This window comes from Larus michahellis, chromosome 9, assembly GCF_964199755.1.
Source record: "Larus michahellis chromosome 9, bLarMic1.1, whole genome shotgun sequence".
Taxonomy (NCBI): domain Eukaryota; kingdom Metazoa; phylum Chordata; class Aves; order Charadriiformes; family Laridae; genus Larus; species Larus michahellis.
The window spans coordinates 22,095,533-22,110,437 of NC_133904.1; the positions used below are offsets into that span (position 1 = coordinate 22,095,533).

Here is a 14,905-nt window from a genome sequence, read left to right on the forward strand (position 1 = left end):
GTGGGGTGGAAGCGTGGAGACGATTTTCTCCCCTCTCTGTCTCTCTGGGTGCCAATTTCCAGCCCTCCCAGGCAGCAGGATGACTCTGTGGAATGGCTCCTTCCCCTTCTACCCTGGTGCCAACGCATGCTTCCCCTTCGACACCGCCTGGGCTGTCATCATCTCAGTCTTCCTCTCCTTGTTGGCCACTTTCATCATAATCCTGCCAGGGATCCGGGGCAGGGGGGTAAGTGGAGGGGCAGGCGGAGCTCAGCCCTCTGGTCCCTGCCTTGTGCATCCCACATGCTTCCTTCTTCCCAGCCTCGAAAACAGACTCGGGGAGCAAACATGCCCACAGGTTCATGGCCAGGGCTCTGGCGCCTCTAGCAACCCATGGGGGTGAGCTCCAGCCCAACCCAGCATGTACCCCAATGCTGGAGATACCGAACTCCACCACCTCAAATTTACCAGGTGCCCAGAGCCGAGCTTGGCTGGATTTCACTGTGAGCAAGCCTGAGTGGTTTCCCAGGAGCGGAAAAACAGGGTGAGGCTCAAAAACCTCACTCCACCTTCCCCGAAACCCCAATAAAAGAAGGAGGTGTGTGTTGTGCTTGCCCCAGCACTGCTCGCAGGGCTCTGCATGGCCATCGGACCCCATTGCGTGGCCAACGGACCCCGCTGCAAGCCCATTACTCACACGCCACATGCTCCTTGCGGGCTTGGCTTTGTGGTGGGGCTGGCCAAGAGCCATCTCCCCTCCAGGGGACACGCTGCAAACCGCCAGATGCTGCTTTTGTCTCCAGTGGTGGCCAGCTGCCAACAGGCCCAAACCCGTGAGGTTTGGATAAGGGTGGAAATCCCAGCTCAGGACTACTAAAGCGAGTGTCTCCATCCTCCTTCCCGGAAAGGGGATGACATGTCTTTCCTGAATGGGCTGGTTTGACCTTCTTGCTCTGCCCAGATCTCCCTGCTGTCTCCCCACCCTGCAGCAGGGATGACCCATCCACAGGTGCCCCCTGCCCAAAGCGCTGGAGACACGACTCCCCAGGGGAGGCACGGGCCTCTTTCTCACTGGACAGCATTTCTAAATTACACGTTTGGTGCTGAGGTGTCTGTGGCAAAATCTGACTGAGACCTGTCCCCCCTCTCTGCTCACCCCTCGCAGCGACTCTTCTGGTTCCTGCGGGTGGTAACGGGCCTCTTCGTGGGAGCGGTGGTCCTCAGTGAGTACCAGGGTCCTGGGGGGAAGCCCAAGGATACCCAAGACATGGGGGATGGAGGAGCAAGGTGAGAGTGGGTGAACAGAACAGCCAAGCCCCAAGTCCAGCCCACAGGATGAGTTTATGGGTAAGACCAACCCCGGTCTGTGTCTGTGACCTGGCTCCAGCAAGTGGTGGGAGCTGCAAGCACCAAGCTGTCCCCTCTCCAAAGGCTGGTGGTCGTATGTGCAGACCACCTTCAGGGCAGTCACTGAAAGCCCACCATCAACTGCCAGGGGATCCAGACAAATTGCCAGGTGCTTAGACAAGGACCAGTGCCTCTAGGGCTAGGGACTGCCCTGGATCTGGGGAGAAACCAACCCAAGTCAGGTTCTCAGGGTCATCGGTGGGGGTTGATGTTGGGGAAGGACATATGAAGCTTCTGCTCCTTGGGGCTCGCAACCCAAGCCTTGCCCTTGGGATAGGGTAGATGATGCTCAGGCCATGGTGACCACCATGGCAGGTACTTCCAGCACTAGATGTCTCGCCATCAGACCATGATTAACCTTTGACATCTTCACAGCCATACAGTTCACCAGGGACTGGGAGACTGGCTGGGTGACAGCAAACACCTCCTACAAGTCCTTCAGCCGTGCCCTGGTGAATGTGGACATAGGGCTGCACATTGGCCTGGCAGGAGTGAACGTCACACTGGTGGGTGAGTGCGTATCACAAGAGGAGGGGACTGGTGCAGGTTTGGCAGCTGTGCACCTGGGTTCTGGGGCTGTGGGCCCTTGAGCCCCCACACCAGGAAGTCTTGGAGCTGCCTCCAAGGCGGAGAAAGGTCCTTAGTCTTCATCATCTGGCAGGAAACCCAGTGAATCAGGTCCATGAGACCATCAACTACAACGAGCACTTTGCCTGGAGCTTCGATGCAGACTACGATCACAGCTATGGTGAAGGCCTGGGGAAGGGGCTGCCCAGCCCCATCCTCTATGTGGCAGAGAAGTTCACCACGCAAAGCCCCTGCAGCATGCACCGGCAGTACCGCATCTCCGGCCACTACGCGTCCCTCACACTGTGGTAAGTTAGAGCAAGAGGTCAGCCCTACCTCTGCTCAGTGGGGAGGTAAAAAGAACCAGATGGAGCAGAGGGAGCTTGATGGAGCCACCCTCTTCCCTGTAAAGCCATGCCAAAGGCTTGGCTGGTCTCTGGCATCTGGCCTTCTGCAGAAACAGGAATGCTCATGCTTCCTGGCCTGCCCATTTCCCCAGAGTCCTCTTCTGTGTGCTCTGCCCTGATGTGCACAATTGCAGTTGGAGAAAATTTATTCTTCATTCACAGGAAAGCAGATGCAACTGTGTGGGTTTTATGGTGCAAGGTCCTCCCCCAAGCAAGATGCGGGGTCCCAATAAGACCAGCCGCGGCGGGGCTCCTCTTGCATGGCCACGAGAGCATGAGACCTGCTGGTGGGGAGTGGGAGGGACCATCAAGAGGGCACTCAGAGGCTGTCTTGTGGTGTAAAGCTGAGCGCCCTTGAGAGTGTTGTGATCGTGGAGCCTCAGAGCATCTCCACGTGTCTCAGAGGGAAAGGCACTGCAGGGAAGAGTGAATCTTGCAGTTCCCCGTATTGACGGAGGTTCCAGCTCCCTGCCCACATCTCTTTTTTTTTATTTTAAGGAAAAATAACTAGCCCTGGCCACACTTTCCTGCTATTGAGAAGGAGTATTTCAAGGCAAGGATGTTGATGTAAAGTTATTTTTCGTTATTATTCTTGGCATCAGAACAATTTGTTAGGCTTACCTCCCCAGCGAGCTAAACCCAAGCCCCACACACAGGGCAGGGCTGGCAGCTGGGTTCACTCCAGGTGCTGAATCAGATGTGGGCACGGCTCCTTGCACAGCTCTTCAAACAAAGGTCTCCCTTGTTGCCGTTCTCCCTTTGAATAAGTGGGAACTGCCATGGGGTGGCCAGTTGTGGAGGACCACAAGAGTCAGAGAAAGAGTTAATTTGGAGGGACCTGCAGAGGTTTCTTCTGCAGTTCCCTGCCCTGAGCAGGTTTGATGTCAAAGCCGTATCAACGTGCTCGGGGCTTCATGAAGTTCAACACTGGATGTTCCCAGGTGTGGAGATCCCTCTCCACCACTGGGGGACCGGTCCCACAGCTCTATCATTCATGCAGTTACAGAATCATTTGGGTTGGAAGGGTCCTCCTTAGATCAGCCTGTCCAGCCCACCTGCTCAAGCAAGACCAGCTAGAGCAGGTTGCCTAGGGGTGTATCCCTCCATTGGGATGTGGAGAGGAGACCCTGAGAAGAGGCTCCAAGCATGAAACTTTCTGCTCAGTTTTGTGGTCCTTTTGCAGGATGGCCTTTTGCACGTGGCTCATTTCCATCCTGTTGTTCTCCATGCCCATCCTGCTCTATGGTGGCTACATGCTCCTGCTCACTGCCGCGCTGATGCTCTTCTCCCTGCTCTTCTTCTTCACCGCGAGGAACACCCCGAAGTGCCCCATCCAGTTTGGCCCAGCTTCCTTGAAAACAGACTATGGTGGATCCTTTTGGCTGACATTAGCAACAGGTGAGTGCTTCCTGGGGCTTTTGTTCTCCATTCCTGCAGCAATGATGCTCAGTGATGCCCCAGCAGCACCTCATTCCTTCTGACGCCGTGGCTGGTCACAGAAAATGGTTGTTTGGGTGTTTTTTTAAATGGCATACAAAAATTTAGGATAGCATCACTGAAACTGGGGGAAAAGGAGCTGAGCAGCCAGGAGATCTGAATGGCCAACGTTATCTGTGTGGAGGTGTGCCTAGAGGAGTGCCATGAAAGTCACGAATCGCAGAGTCAGGGAAATACCCCGCCTGGAAGGACCCTTGGGGGGTCTTTCTGCCAGCCCCTGCCCAGAGCAGGGCTTACCTCAAAGCCACATCAACCTTGTTCAGTCTGGTGGTGGATGTCCCCAAGGCCAGAGATCCCCTCTGCCTTTCAGCACCTGCCTCACAGCTGTCCCACTCATGGGCAGCAATTACTTCCCATGTTACAGAACTTCCCATGTTACAACTGTGCACCTCCGGGAAGAGACCGGCCCTTTTTCAGTAGTAAAAGATGGCAATTAACTCCTCCTGAAGACTCCTCTTTTTCAGGCTAAATAAGCCCAGATCCTCCAGCCTTTCCCCATCCATGGCGGGCTCCAGTCCCAACTCTCTCAGCCATCTGCCCCAGTTCATTGACTTCTCTTTTGTACTGGGGAGCCCAAATTGTTGGCAGAGACCACACGTGGAGAGGGAAACACCACCTTCCCTTCACCTCCTGGGTGATGCCACATGCCATTGGCCTCCAGCCCCAGCTCCAGGTACGGATGGGGCTGGGACGCAGGGGGAGGAGGTGCTAACGTGTCTCCCCGTGCTGTGTGTTGCAGGGTTGCTGTGCCTGCTGCTGGGTCTGGCTGTCATCATCCTGAACTCCAGGCATCCAGAAAAGCTGAAGCTTGTCTTTAACCTGGACGAGCGCAAGGGAGAAGAGGAGGTGTGGGACAAGTCCTACGTGCCAGCCCAGCCTGGCTCCTCTACGCAGGACGTGCTGATGGTCCCTCTGGGCGAGCTTTGTGAGGTGACAGCTACACAGTTGTAAGGCACTGGGGGGAGGCAGGGCAAAGCCCGAGGACACCCCTCCTGAATTCATCCTCCAGTCCAACCCCACCAGGAGCCCTGGTGGGAAGAGACACAACGACAACTGAGTGACAAGAATATCCAAGTTTGGAAAGGTGTCTCGAATACAATTGTTTGCCCTCATTATTTTTTTTTTTGCTGTTGTTTTACTCACCAGCAGCTGGAAGAGCTTTTGGGGTGAGGACAATCCATGCCCCACCCCTGGCTGTCCAGTTACAGGCACCGGGCCCTTACCCTCAGTTCTTCCCCAACAAACCCTAAGAGTCCTCCCCAAGATACAGAGGCTAAACCAGAACTAACTGGAGAGGAACCAAATAGCTGCAGACACACAGATATGAACCAAAGGAGAAGCGGAGCCCACGGCAGCAACACTCCCACCCTGAAGACCTCAAGAAGTCCCCTCTGCCCAGGGATGCTCTTCCCATCAGCGGTCAGGAAGAGCACGTGGAGCTGTGCTCAGCTAGGTGCCCTGTATCCAGCACCTCCTCTTGGTCAGGGGTGGAGAGCAGGCTAGCAAGGAGGCCCACGATTTAGTAGGTTGCTGGAGCCACCAGACCTTGGAGGCCTCCTGGATTTCAGACCCATCCTGACACCCCGCAGCTCAAGTTTGACATTAAGTCTGAGATGTGCCGGGCTGTACATTGGGCTGGAAACAGCACAGTCAGGGGGTTGGTGGATTGGCTTCTGCTTCTTACAGGGCTTATAAGCACCCCAAACCACAGCCACCAGCCCGTGAGCAGCCTGTGAGCTATCGGTGCTCTTGTGGAAAGGAAGACAAAATGTTTTGGTGGGAGGGAAGGAAAGGAGGAGATGGGAACAGAGCTGCTACAGTGCCCCGGAGAGCGGCTGTAATCAATTAGCAAGCAGTGAGCATCACACCTGGTCGTGGAGGCTCGGTTTCCTCTTGCTCAGCCGTGGAGAGACACGTGTCGTGGGGCACACGACACTGAAATCCTGCACACCCGAGGTGGATCCAGCCGCCCGCTCCCGGCTGCTGACAGCCAGCAGGTTCCTTCTCCAGGCAGGGAGGGAGGGGAGGGAGCACGCTTCGGGGTTTGCATCCCTTTCACCCTCCGCAGGTTTTGCAACATCTTTTTTTTTTTTTTTTTTCCCCCCTCTTTTGTGCTTACGTATTTTCCCCTCTATCTCAATAAAATACGTTGGACCTGGTCTTTCTCCTGTCTGTGGATAGAGGCGTCCCTCTGAGGGCTGGCAGGCTGGGGACGCTCTGCCGCTGCGAGGTAGCAGACAGAGGGCGGGAAGAAGGCAAAGGCGGAGACTTTTTGTGGCCCCATATGGGGCATCTGACCACGGCTAGTTGGCGCAGGGCCATAAAGGTGAGTCAACACGCAGTGAACAGGGTACTGGAGGTTTGGTGGGAGCAATTCCCAGCCCAGCAGAGAGGTTTGCAGAGGGACCACCATGGGGCAGGCCCTCTGGGGAGGGGGTGCTCGGACATGGCGTCCTGTCCCATCCCACTCTGGATGGAAGAGCCTTCAAGGAGGAAAGAGAGGACCCAACAGGCATTTAAAAATAGCTTGGAGTTGAACTCCTTGGGCTTGGGTCCACAGCCAGGATGTTCACAACGGCATCTACCAGGACACGCTTCAGCCTACGGATGAAGTAGATCCGAGGTGCAACAACCCCCTTTTATTTCTTTAGTTGAAATTCAGCCTTCATAAAGCTCTGTCTTTCCCTGGGGGGTTCCCCCTTGTAGCCCAGCCTGGGGGGCAGGGGAGTGGGCAGCTGTGGTGCCTGCTAGATGTCATGGGGGCTGCATGCCCCGCTGCAGGGAGTGCCACCAGGTGTGGGGACCACAGTCCTCGCAGAGCCCCAGGCTGTGCTCTCGGAGGCATTCGCAGTGTTTTTGCTCCATCGCTGGCCCTGACCTGCTGGTTAGATGCCAGGTTCCCTGGACGGCGTGGGGCCAGAAGCAGCCTGGGCTGGGAGCCAGGGATTTAATGGCAATTATTTTACGTCTTGTTGTCCAACAACGGCTCAATCCAGCCAGGAAACTGAGCCGGAAGCTGTGATGGACGGAGGAGGTAGGACCTGCGGCAGGACAACCTGGGGGCCGTACAGCCACAGCTCTTATGGTGCTTGTGAAGAAGCAGCTACAACAACACATAGTGAGGCAAAATAATCATCCCTGAGCACTGGCCCTCATTTATGCCTCTGGTGGCAAGGGAAGAAGTCCTTCACCCACAAATCTCCTTGCAGGTGGCCAGCCCCCGTGCCACAGCCAGCCCCTGTTGTCCTGACCCCCTGCTCCGCACGGACACGGTGTGCGAAGGGGTGTCCTTGTCTCCCATTGTGCCATCGCCACTGCTCAGCCAGCCCCACGCAAGGTCTGCTGCAGGAGTCCTGGCCCTCCGGTGTTTGCTAGGAAGCCGGCAAGGCACACAGAGGGCTGTGCCTCAAACAGATCAAGTTTTGTTTAGGGGTTGTTTATTTGGGTTCATGTCCCTGTATGCCTGGATGCAAGAGGCCGAAGCTTTTCTTTGGGTGAGGATGCTGTTGGAGGGTAAGCGTGCCTAAAAGCAGGGGATGAAACCGGAGAGTGCCAGATGGGGTGGCAGAAAGGGTGGGAGAACCCCCAGCCTCCTGTGCTTTCAGGGCACAGGGTCTGCCCCACACCAACCCAAAAACCTGGCGGTTGTTCGTAGCATCTTCCCACGATGCCTCCGGACCTTACATGCCTGGACGCAAGAAAGGAACCTCCTTTTCCTGAGGGAGTTTTGTTGGTTCAATCTTAAGGCTTTCATCCTGCCGCTCAGCTAGCTAAAGTCCTTTTGAGGTTCTCCTACATTCCTACAGCACCCTGCTCCCCACCACAAGGGTTTCGCAATGGCTCCCGTTGACACATGTCAGCGAGCCACCTCCTTCCTTGGGGGCCCCTCTGCCAGGGCAGCTTCCCCCAGGGGAAGGATGCTGCTGCCGGGGGCTCAAAAGCAGGTGCCTGCAGACGTGCCCCACAGCCTCCTCTTAAGAAACCAGCCCCCCAGAATGCCCAAAGTGCTTCAGAGGAGCAGGTTTTTAACAAGGTTTTATTGAAAATAATAATTCTTGTGCATAGCAAATCACATTAAGTGCAACACAAATATCATGTGAAAGAAATTAGTAACTTAAGAGTGAGGCTCTTTTCTCAGAAAGAGCCAAAATACTGAAATGATGGTTGGACTGAATAATTGGTTGGACTGAAGCTGCCCAGTTCTCTGGCATCCAGATACGGCGATCTCATTATGCCAACCTGTGGAGACTTCACCAGATCAGTGGGTTTGGTGGCAGAGCCCACCTTCTGTTCGTAATAACGCAACTCGATGCACTTCATTTCTCACCTGGGCTGGGTCTGACCCCTGGCCTCGGGCTTGTGGTTCATGGTGAGCCCAGCCAGCCCAAATGGGCTGGGGGGGGGTAACATCTTTCTTCCCTCTCTTTCCTTTCTTGTGGCATCTGTTCGGCCCACGCTGGGCTACGCATCTTACCTAATAAGGCTCAAGTTTGAAAGTGAAAATAATCACATCACCACGTCCCTCCTGGCAAACTCCATGGTACATTCACTCAGTCTTTATTTCTGGAACAGCTTTTTTTTTTTACTCTAGCTTGTGCAGCATCTGGCGTGACAGAGGCCGGGTCCGTGCCTGCCTTTCCTAGGTACACCTAAAGGTCTACACTAAACATCAGTGCTTGGGAAAGAAAACAGCAGCTTTAATCAGTGGCTTTTGGGGTCATGGGTGCTCCCCGGGAGAAATCAGTTTCTGGTGTGGGAACTGGCCACCAGAGGCTCACTGCACCCCCGTGCCAGGGCGCGGAGCAGGAAGGGCATTCCTCCCGGGACAGAGATCCCCAGGCGAGCGTGGAACCCAAGAGGCTGGAGCCTCAAGCTGCTCCCGTGGCAGCCTGCCAACCCTCTGCAAAGCCTGCCCTTTTCCACAGGGCACGGTCAGGGAGACGCAGTCCGCAAAGGTACTTCTCAGCCAGCACCCACCCCAGCGTGGGTTTGCGCATGGTTCAAAGGCAGCGGAGTGAGGAAAGGGGTCTCTGGGGATATCAGGAAGGGTTTGTGCTCTGCCCTCGTGGGCCCACCTTCAGGGAAGGAGTGGGGAAAAAAACTTTCTTCTAGATGCTGTTGGGGTTGAGTTTGGAGGGCTGAGAAAGACACTGCCCGTTGTTCATAAAATGGGCGTTGACATACACTTCAGTCATTTCCTGGTGTTCCTCTGCTTTGTCCTCATGGAGGTCAAAGAAAGTTTTCAGTAGGTCCAAGCTGAAGTAGTGCAGTGCAACAACGGTGATCCCAGCCACAAAACAGAGCAAGCCTAGAAGGCAACATACTCTCTGAGAGCGTTCCCACAAACAGCTGCACGCTTCCCACCCCACACCCCTCCTGTGATGGCCCCATGCCAGGGAACAATGCCTTCCCTTACAGAAAATGGCCCTCTGCTACGTGAAGTGGCTCCAGCTGCTGTGCTGAGCATCTTAAAACCTAGGCACGGGTCTTAAAACCCCATCTCCTTGCATTCCTGCATCTCAGGGACTAAAATCCCACCACCACCCTTGAGATGGGGATGGTATTCCCCCTTCTGCCAGCCCTCTCCGCACCTCTGCCGGGATCTGCTTTGCCGAGGACCAGGCTGGGGCTCTGGTGGGCTGCACTGCCTGAGCTCTCTGACGCCCGTTTCTGGGGGAAAGCACTGGGACTCTTGCACACCCAGAGGGACAAGGTGGTGTTCCCTGACGCAACTTTGTGTCCTTACCAATCGCTAGCGTGAGCCAGAAAGATCCCCCATAGCTTATGTGCAGGATTTCAGTCCCAAACTGGATTGGGCACACCAGGGTGTTCCTCACAGTGGAGAATGAGAGCAACGAAAAGATCATGAAGGCGCCCGTGACCAGCAGCATGTAGCCTCCATAGACTAGGACAGGCATGGAGAAGAGCATGTTGGAGATGAGCCAAGTGCAAAAGGCCACCCTGGAGACAAGAGAAGACCAACAGATGAGTTATGCAAGTGCCACGGACTAGGATGCTGTATGCGAGGATTTCCATGTGGGAGGAGGAATCTGGGCTCCAGGTTGCGTTGTATGAGGCCAAGAAGCTCTGTGGGCAGGCTGGAGTGATCCTTGGCCTCCCAGGCCGAGCAAGCACATGTGCAACGCTCACACCGCTACTTCCAGAAGGCAGAAGCCCAGATTTCCTCTTCACATTGCTCAGCTCACAGACAATACCAGCCTCAAGGAGGCCACAGCAGCCCACTCAGGATATCTAGACCATCTCAGCTCCCTGCCCTTCCACATGTGGGGCAGTGCAGACACCGGAGAGCAGCACACAGGACTGGGATAATTGCAGAAGCGCACATAAGTCATTTTCAGCAGCTGTGGACTTGGCTGAGGAGCTGGGTGACGGGGGAAGCCTTCGGCTATGGGCCAGGAGCTCTTGGTCTCTTGGTCCATGGCATCACCAGGCCCCTTTCCTAGCTTCTGCATCCCTGCTGTCAAACCACAGGGAACGGCACTGCAATGGCCCTTGCCCTTCACAACCCATGGTAGAAGAGACCAGCTCCTGACAGCTATGGACCAGCTCTCCCTCAGCCCAAGTGAGCAGCAACATGCCGCTGCCCAGCAGATCCTGCTAAAGAGCTGAGATTGACCCCACAACACTCCCAGATATTAAATTCCCTCGCAGATGGGGACGGGAGAGTTGTGCACATGCTGCTGGGTCTCTCTGGGCCACCCGCCAAGGACAGCAGCTCCAACTGCCTCCATGGGCATGGATCCCTGCCATCCTCACCCCATCACGGCAAGGATCTGTACCACATTCCTCTCTCCTGTGCCCAGCCCTGGTGGAGTTGACCAGCAGAGAGAACCAGGAACCTCGTATCCGCTCACCCCAAGGTGCCCACAGGGCCACCGGTTTGACCGCAGACCTTGAGGAGGCCCCTTCCATGTGCATGGCTTTCCTCCCGGCAGCACGCAATCAATCACCATCCACCTCAGAGGCTTAGGGGCAAGGCAGCAGAACCCTTCCCACATCCTTACATCTCCCCTGCCTACACCAGGAGACAAAAGCTCACCAGAGAGTGGCCGATGCGTAGTGGCCAGAGATGCGGTACTGCCGGTGCATGCTGCAGGGGCTTTGCGTGGTGAACTTCTCTGCCACATAGAGGATGGGGCTGGGCAGCCCCCTCTCCAGCCCTTCGCTGTAGCTGTGGTCGTAGTCTGCATCAAAGCTCCAGGCAAAGTGCTCGTTGTAGTCGATGGTCTCGTTGACCTGATTCACTGGGTTTCCTGCCGGAGGGAGAAGACTGTGTCCCAGCAGCCTGGGTGCTGCCAGCCAGGAGCATGGACGCCCGAGGGACAACAGGCTCCCAGGAGCCTCCATGCAGACCAAAGCCACCCACAGGGCACTTGGAGACCTTCTGGGGCCATTGCCACGCCAGAGCTGCAGATGGGGACACCAGACTCACCCATGAGCGTGACATTCACCCCGGCCAGGCCAACATGCAGCCCGATGTCCGCGTTCACCAGGGCATGGCTGAAGGACTTGTAGGAGGTGTTTGCCTTCACCCAGCCAGTCTCCCAGTCCCCCGTGAACTGCACAGCTGCCAGGAAAAGTAAAGCTGGAGTCAAGGAGGGGCTGGTCTGGGGCTTTGTTGTGCTGAAGTTGGGCGGGGGGGGTCACAGGCGGTCTTCCCACCGTGGCACCACAAGTGAGTGTAAGGAGGGCAGGAGAGCTGACTCAGCCACCAGGACGTGCCCCAACCAGCTCCCACGCCCTGGCAGAGCTCATGTCCTCCCTTCACTGAGCATCCACTCCCTCGATCTGGGAGCGGGGGAGCTCGGATCCCTACGGATGAACCCCACGACCTGATTCCGCCTTGGACAACCTCTCCAGGACTTCCCTGCAAGCTCCCCACCACAGCAAGGATCGCAGCCCCCTGGGACAGGGCCTGGGAAATGAGCCCGTTCCTCAGCCTCGGGAACAGGGGTGAGTTTCATTGCAAGTTTTAAGCTCCCTAGATCGAGCTATTAGTGAATAGCGAAGATCGCTGCCAAGCGGAGGCAGTGGAGAGGGGTGGCAAGTCACAGTGACACAGTCACAAGTGACACAGCTCTGTCAGTTCATCTCGGGAGGGAAAAGAAAAATTTGAAGGATTTCTGGTCTATGTTTTTTGGAACAAAGTGTCCTTTTCTGAACCACTTTGACTTTGCAGCGGGATTAATTTTTCGGTACTGAAATGAGCTGAAAGTGAAGGTGGTGATTTAATCTGGGGCTGAAGAAGAAAACCTGCCCGAAAATAAGTTCGGCTGCTGAATCAACTTGCGAGGGCACTGATCCAGTAGCAGTTCTGCAGAAGCCTTTTCCAGCCGCAGGGTTGAGCGTGCCCTGCTGCCGCCAGACAGAAACCCTGATGCTGGCTTTAAAACTACTAATTCCTCCTGTGTGTCCAAGCAGCACCCAGCTGCATCCTTGTGAGGACAGTGGCACTGGATGGCTCTCCGGGGCTGAGCCGGTTAAGGTTGTGGAACAAGCCCTCACCTCCACCCCTCTGCCATTTCCAGCCTGGCACCGTGTTCCTGGGCAGCTCTGGTGGCATCTCCCAGCACCTGGATATCCAGAGGAGGAGGGTAACCACCACACGCTGGACTGGCCCATGTGTCAGCCAACAGAGTCCTGCGGCTGGTCACAGCCTGCGTATCTACTTTTATCACCTGGTCGAATCAGGGGTTGAGTCATTTAGGTTGTGCTTCACCATCCCTCTCCAAACAGTCTTGTAATCCACCCTGTCCTTGGCAGCAGGAGACCGACTTTGATTTAGGGTCAGGGCTGGTTGCTCTCCCCATCTGGCATCTTCTGTCCCCTCAGTACCTCTTTCGTTGACGTGTCCTGTCACCCTGTCCGACTTGGAAATCCCACAGCCTGGTTTCCACCACAAGTCCCATTTATTACAGGTTTCCTGGTTTCTACTAAACCAAATCCTCTCCTTCATCTCCTCCTGCCTTGCTCCTTGGAAGGTCTTTACCGCCCCACCTCAGCCTCTGTTCTGCCTGTGTTTTATTTCGACCTGCTCTCTCCACGTCCCTGCGAGGCTCCTCTCGTCCTCCAAACGCGCCTGGCCGCAGTCCCAGCCGCTCAGCCGTGCTGCCTCAGCAGCGGGCAGCTCGGGAGGGCTTGCACGGTTGGAGGAACACGGGGCTGTGCAGCCCACTGGAGCTGGGGCTCTCCAACCTCTGCGCTGCGGTTACGGCCAGCAAAGCTCTCTCTCAATTCAGAAGTGACCACAGGCACCTCCAGGTGCCCTTAAGCCCTTTCGGGAAGTGGTGGTATTCTTTACTGAGCAGGGCTAGGGGTAGACCCTGCAACCAACTTCAGCCAGGTGACAGCTACGACCACCAGCTCCCGTTTCCCAGCACTGACCCTGCCCCGGGGTTCAATCCTGCCCCAGACCCACCCGCCGGGGGGCTGCACAGCACTTACCAACGATCACCACTCCCACGAGGAGGCTGAGGAGAACCCGGAGAGTCCAGTACAGCCTCTGCGGGGAGAAAGGTGGGACATCAGGCAGGGAGGAACAGCCCCGTCTGTCTTCCTGCCTCACCCCGAACCAGCCGGGAGTATCCCAGCATCCAAAATGTGGGGAGGAGATGCTTATCTCCAGGGAGAGGGGTCACGCACCGCCCGCCCGCGGATGCCCGGGATGATGAGCAGGAAGCTGCAGGCGAACGTTAGGAAGACCACGATCACTATGATGCTGCTGACATCAAACACGGCGACCTTCCTCTGCTGCAGGTAGAAGGGGTAGACGCCATCAAAGAGAGTCATCTTGCACTTCCAGGAGCCTGGGGGAGAGACGCGGTCACAGCGGAGCCCCGGCTGCCTCCAGCCTGTGGTGGCCACCCCCAGCTCAGCTCTGGAATAATCAGCTGCGAGAGGTCCACCTCAAAAATCCCCAGAGGGACGAGGAAATGTGACACTGCAAGGAAACAGGCAGGGTGAAATACTTCCCAGCAGAGAAACACGCCACCCAAAAGCCCTTGGTGGAGGAGAGGAGGTGCCCAGGGCAGGGCTCCACCAGCCTGAAGGGATTATGGCAGCCTGGGGAAGCACGAGCCACTGTCCTGCTGCCACTTGAGGAGCAGCCCAAGCCCAAAAACCTGCTGAGCTGCTCCTCCCCGGACAGAGAAGGGTCTTTCCCTCCAGCAGATGCAGCCAGGGCTTTCCGCTTTGTGGCTCACCCTTAGAGAAAGTCCATGAGCCGGTGACAACCAACCTCCCTCCAAAATGACAAGGAACCACTGAGAACACCGATTTCACAGTAGTAAAACTATCCTTGGCCAGGGGCCGCCGTTGCCGAGCGGAACAAAGCCCCTCACCCCCATTTCCACCCCCTCCCTTCCAAGAGGCTTTTCCCCAGGAGCTGCAAAGCGCAATCCGGGGAGGGAGAACCGTGCCTGTGCTTGGTCCAGAGGGGCCAGAAGCAACCCCTAGAGGCGGGATGTGGGTCCAAGGAGCACACAAGCTTCAGGAGCACATCTCAAGGCTAAAGAAAACTGAGTTACACGAGACAATGAAGTGTGTAATTCCCGTAGATGTCTTTGAACTCCCACCGACGCTTTAGTTCTTGCAATTACAGAGCTTCCCCCCGTTCCTGGGTTAGATCTTTTCTCCCCAAACTGATTACATGCTTAGTCCTTTTATTTTCCTTATTTAATAGCATCTCCGCACATAACTACCCCGGGAAGTCTTTCTCAAGTCAGGCAATGCCACAGCTAATATGACTCATGACCGAACACAATTTCTTTCTGTCCCTGCATGGAGGAGTTGATTTTATTATCATTTTCTGAAAACAGTACTAATTGTATTTTTAGGTAAGATCCAACCCAGAAGCAATTCAGCCACTAAAAAGCAGGTCCCAAACCGCTAGAAGTGGGTGAGGATTACGATAAACATCATAAAACAGTTTACCTGGGCAGCTGAAGTCACTTTTCAATGCGTAAAGCAATATATGGTTTCAGAATAATTTTCTGTCCGGTAACCCAGATCATTACAGCAAACAGTTT

General features: G+C 55.7%; 2 protein-coding genes across 2 annotated transcripts; one reads left to right on the forward strand and one right to left on the reverse strand.

Annotated features, from left to right (window-relative positions):
* The first annotated feature begins 79 nt into the window (after positions 1 to 79).
* Positions 80 to 4,808, forward strand: DUOXA1 (dual oxidase maturation factor 1). Its single transcript, XM_074600842.1, has 6 exons — positions 80 to 226; positions 1,145 to 1,202; positions 1,762 to 1,896; positions 2,048 to 2,261; positions 3,544 to 3,758; positions 4,597 to 4,808. Exons 1-6 carry the CDS (start codon positions 80 to 82, stop codon positions 4,806 to 4,808), a joined length of 981 nt encoding a protein of 326 aa, XP_074456943.1.
* Positions 4,809 to 8,965: 4,157 nt separating this feature from the next.
* Positions 8,966 to 13,667, reverse strand: DUOXA2 (dual oxidase maturation factor 2). Its single transcript, XM_074600983.1, has 6 exons — positions 13,521 to 13,667; positions 13,323 to 13,380; positions 11,311 to 11,445; positions 10,918 to 11,131; positions 9,604 to 9,818; positions 8,966 to 9,165 (listed from the first exon to the last, which is right to left on the reverse strand). Exons 1-6 carry the CDS (start codon positions 13,665 to 13,667, stop codon positions 8,966 to 8,968), a joined length of 969 nt encoding a protein of 322 aa, XP_074457084.1.
* Positions 13,668 to 14,905: the final 1,238 nt, after the last annotated feature.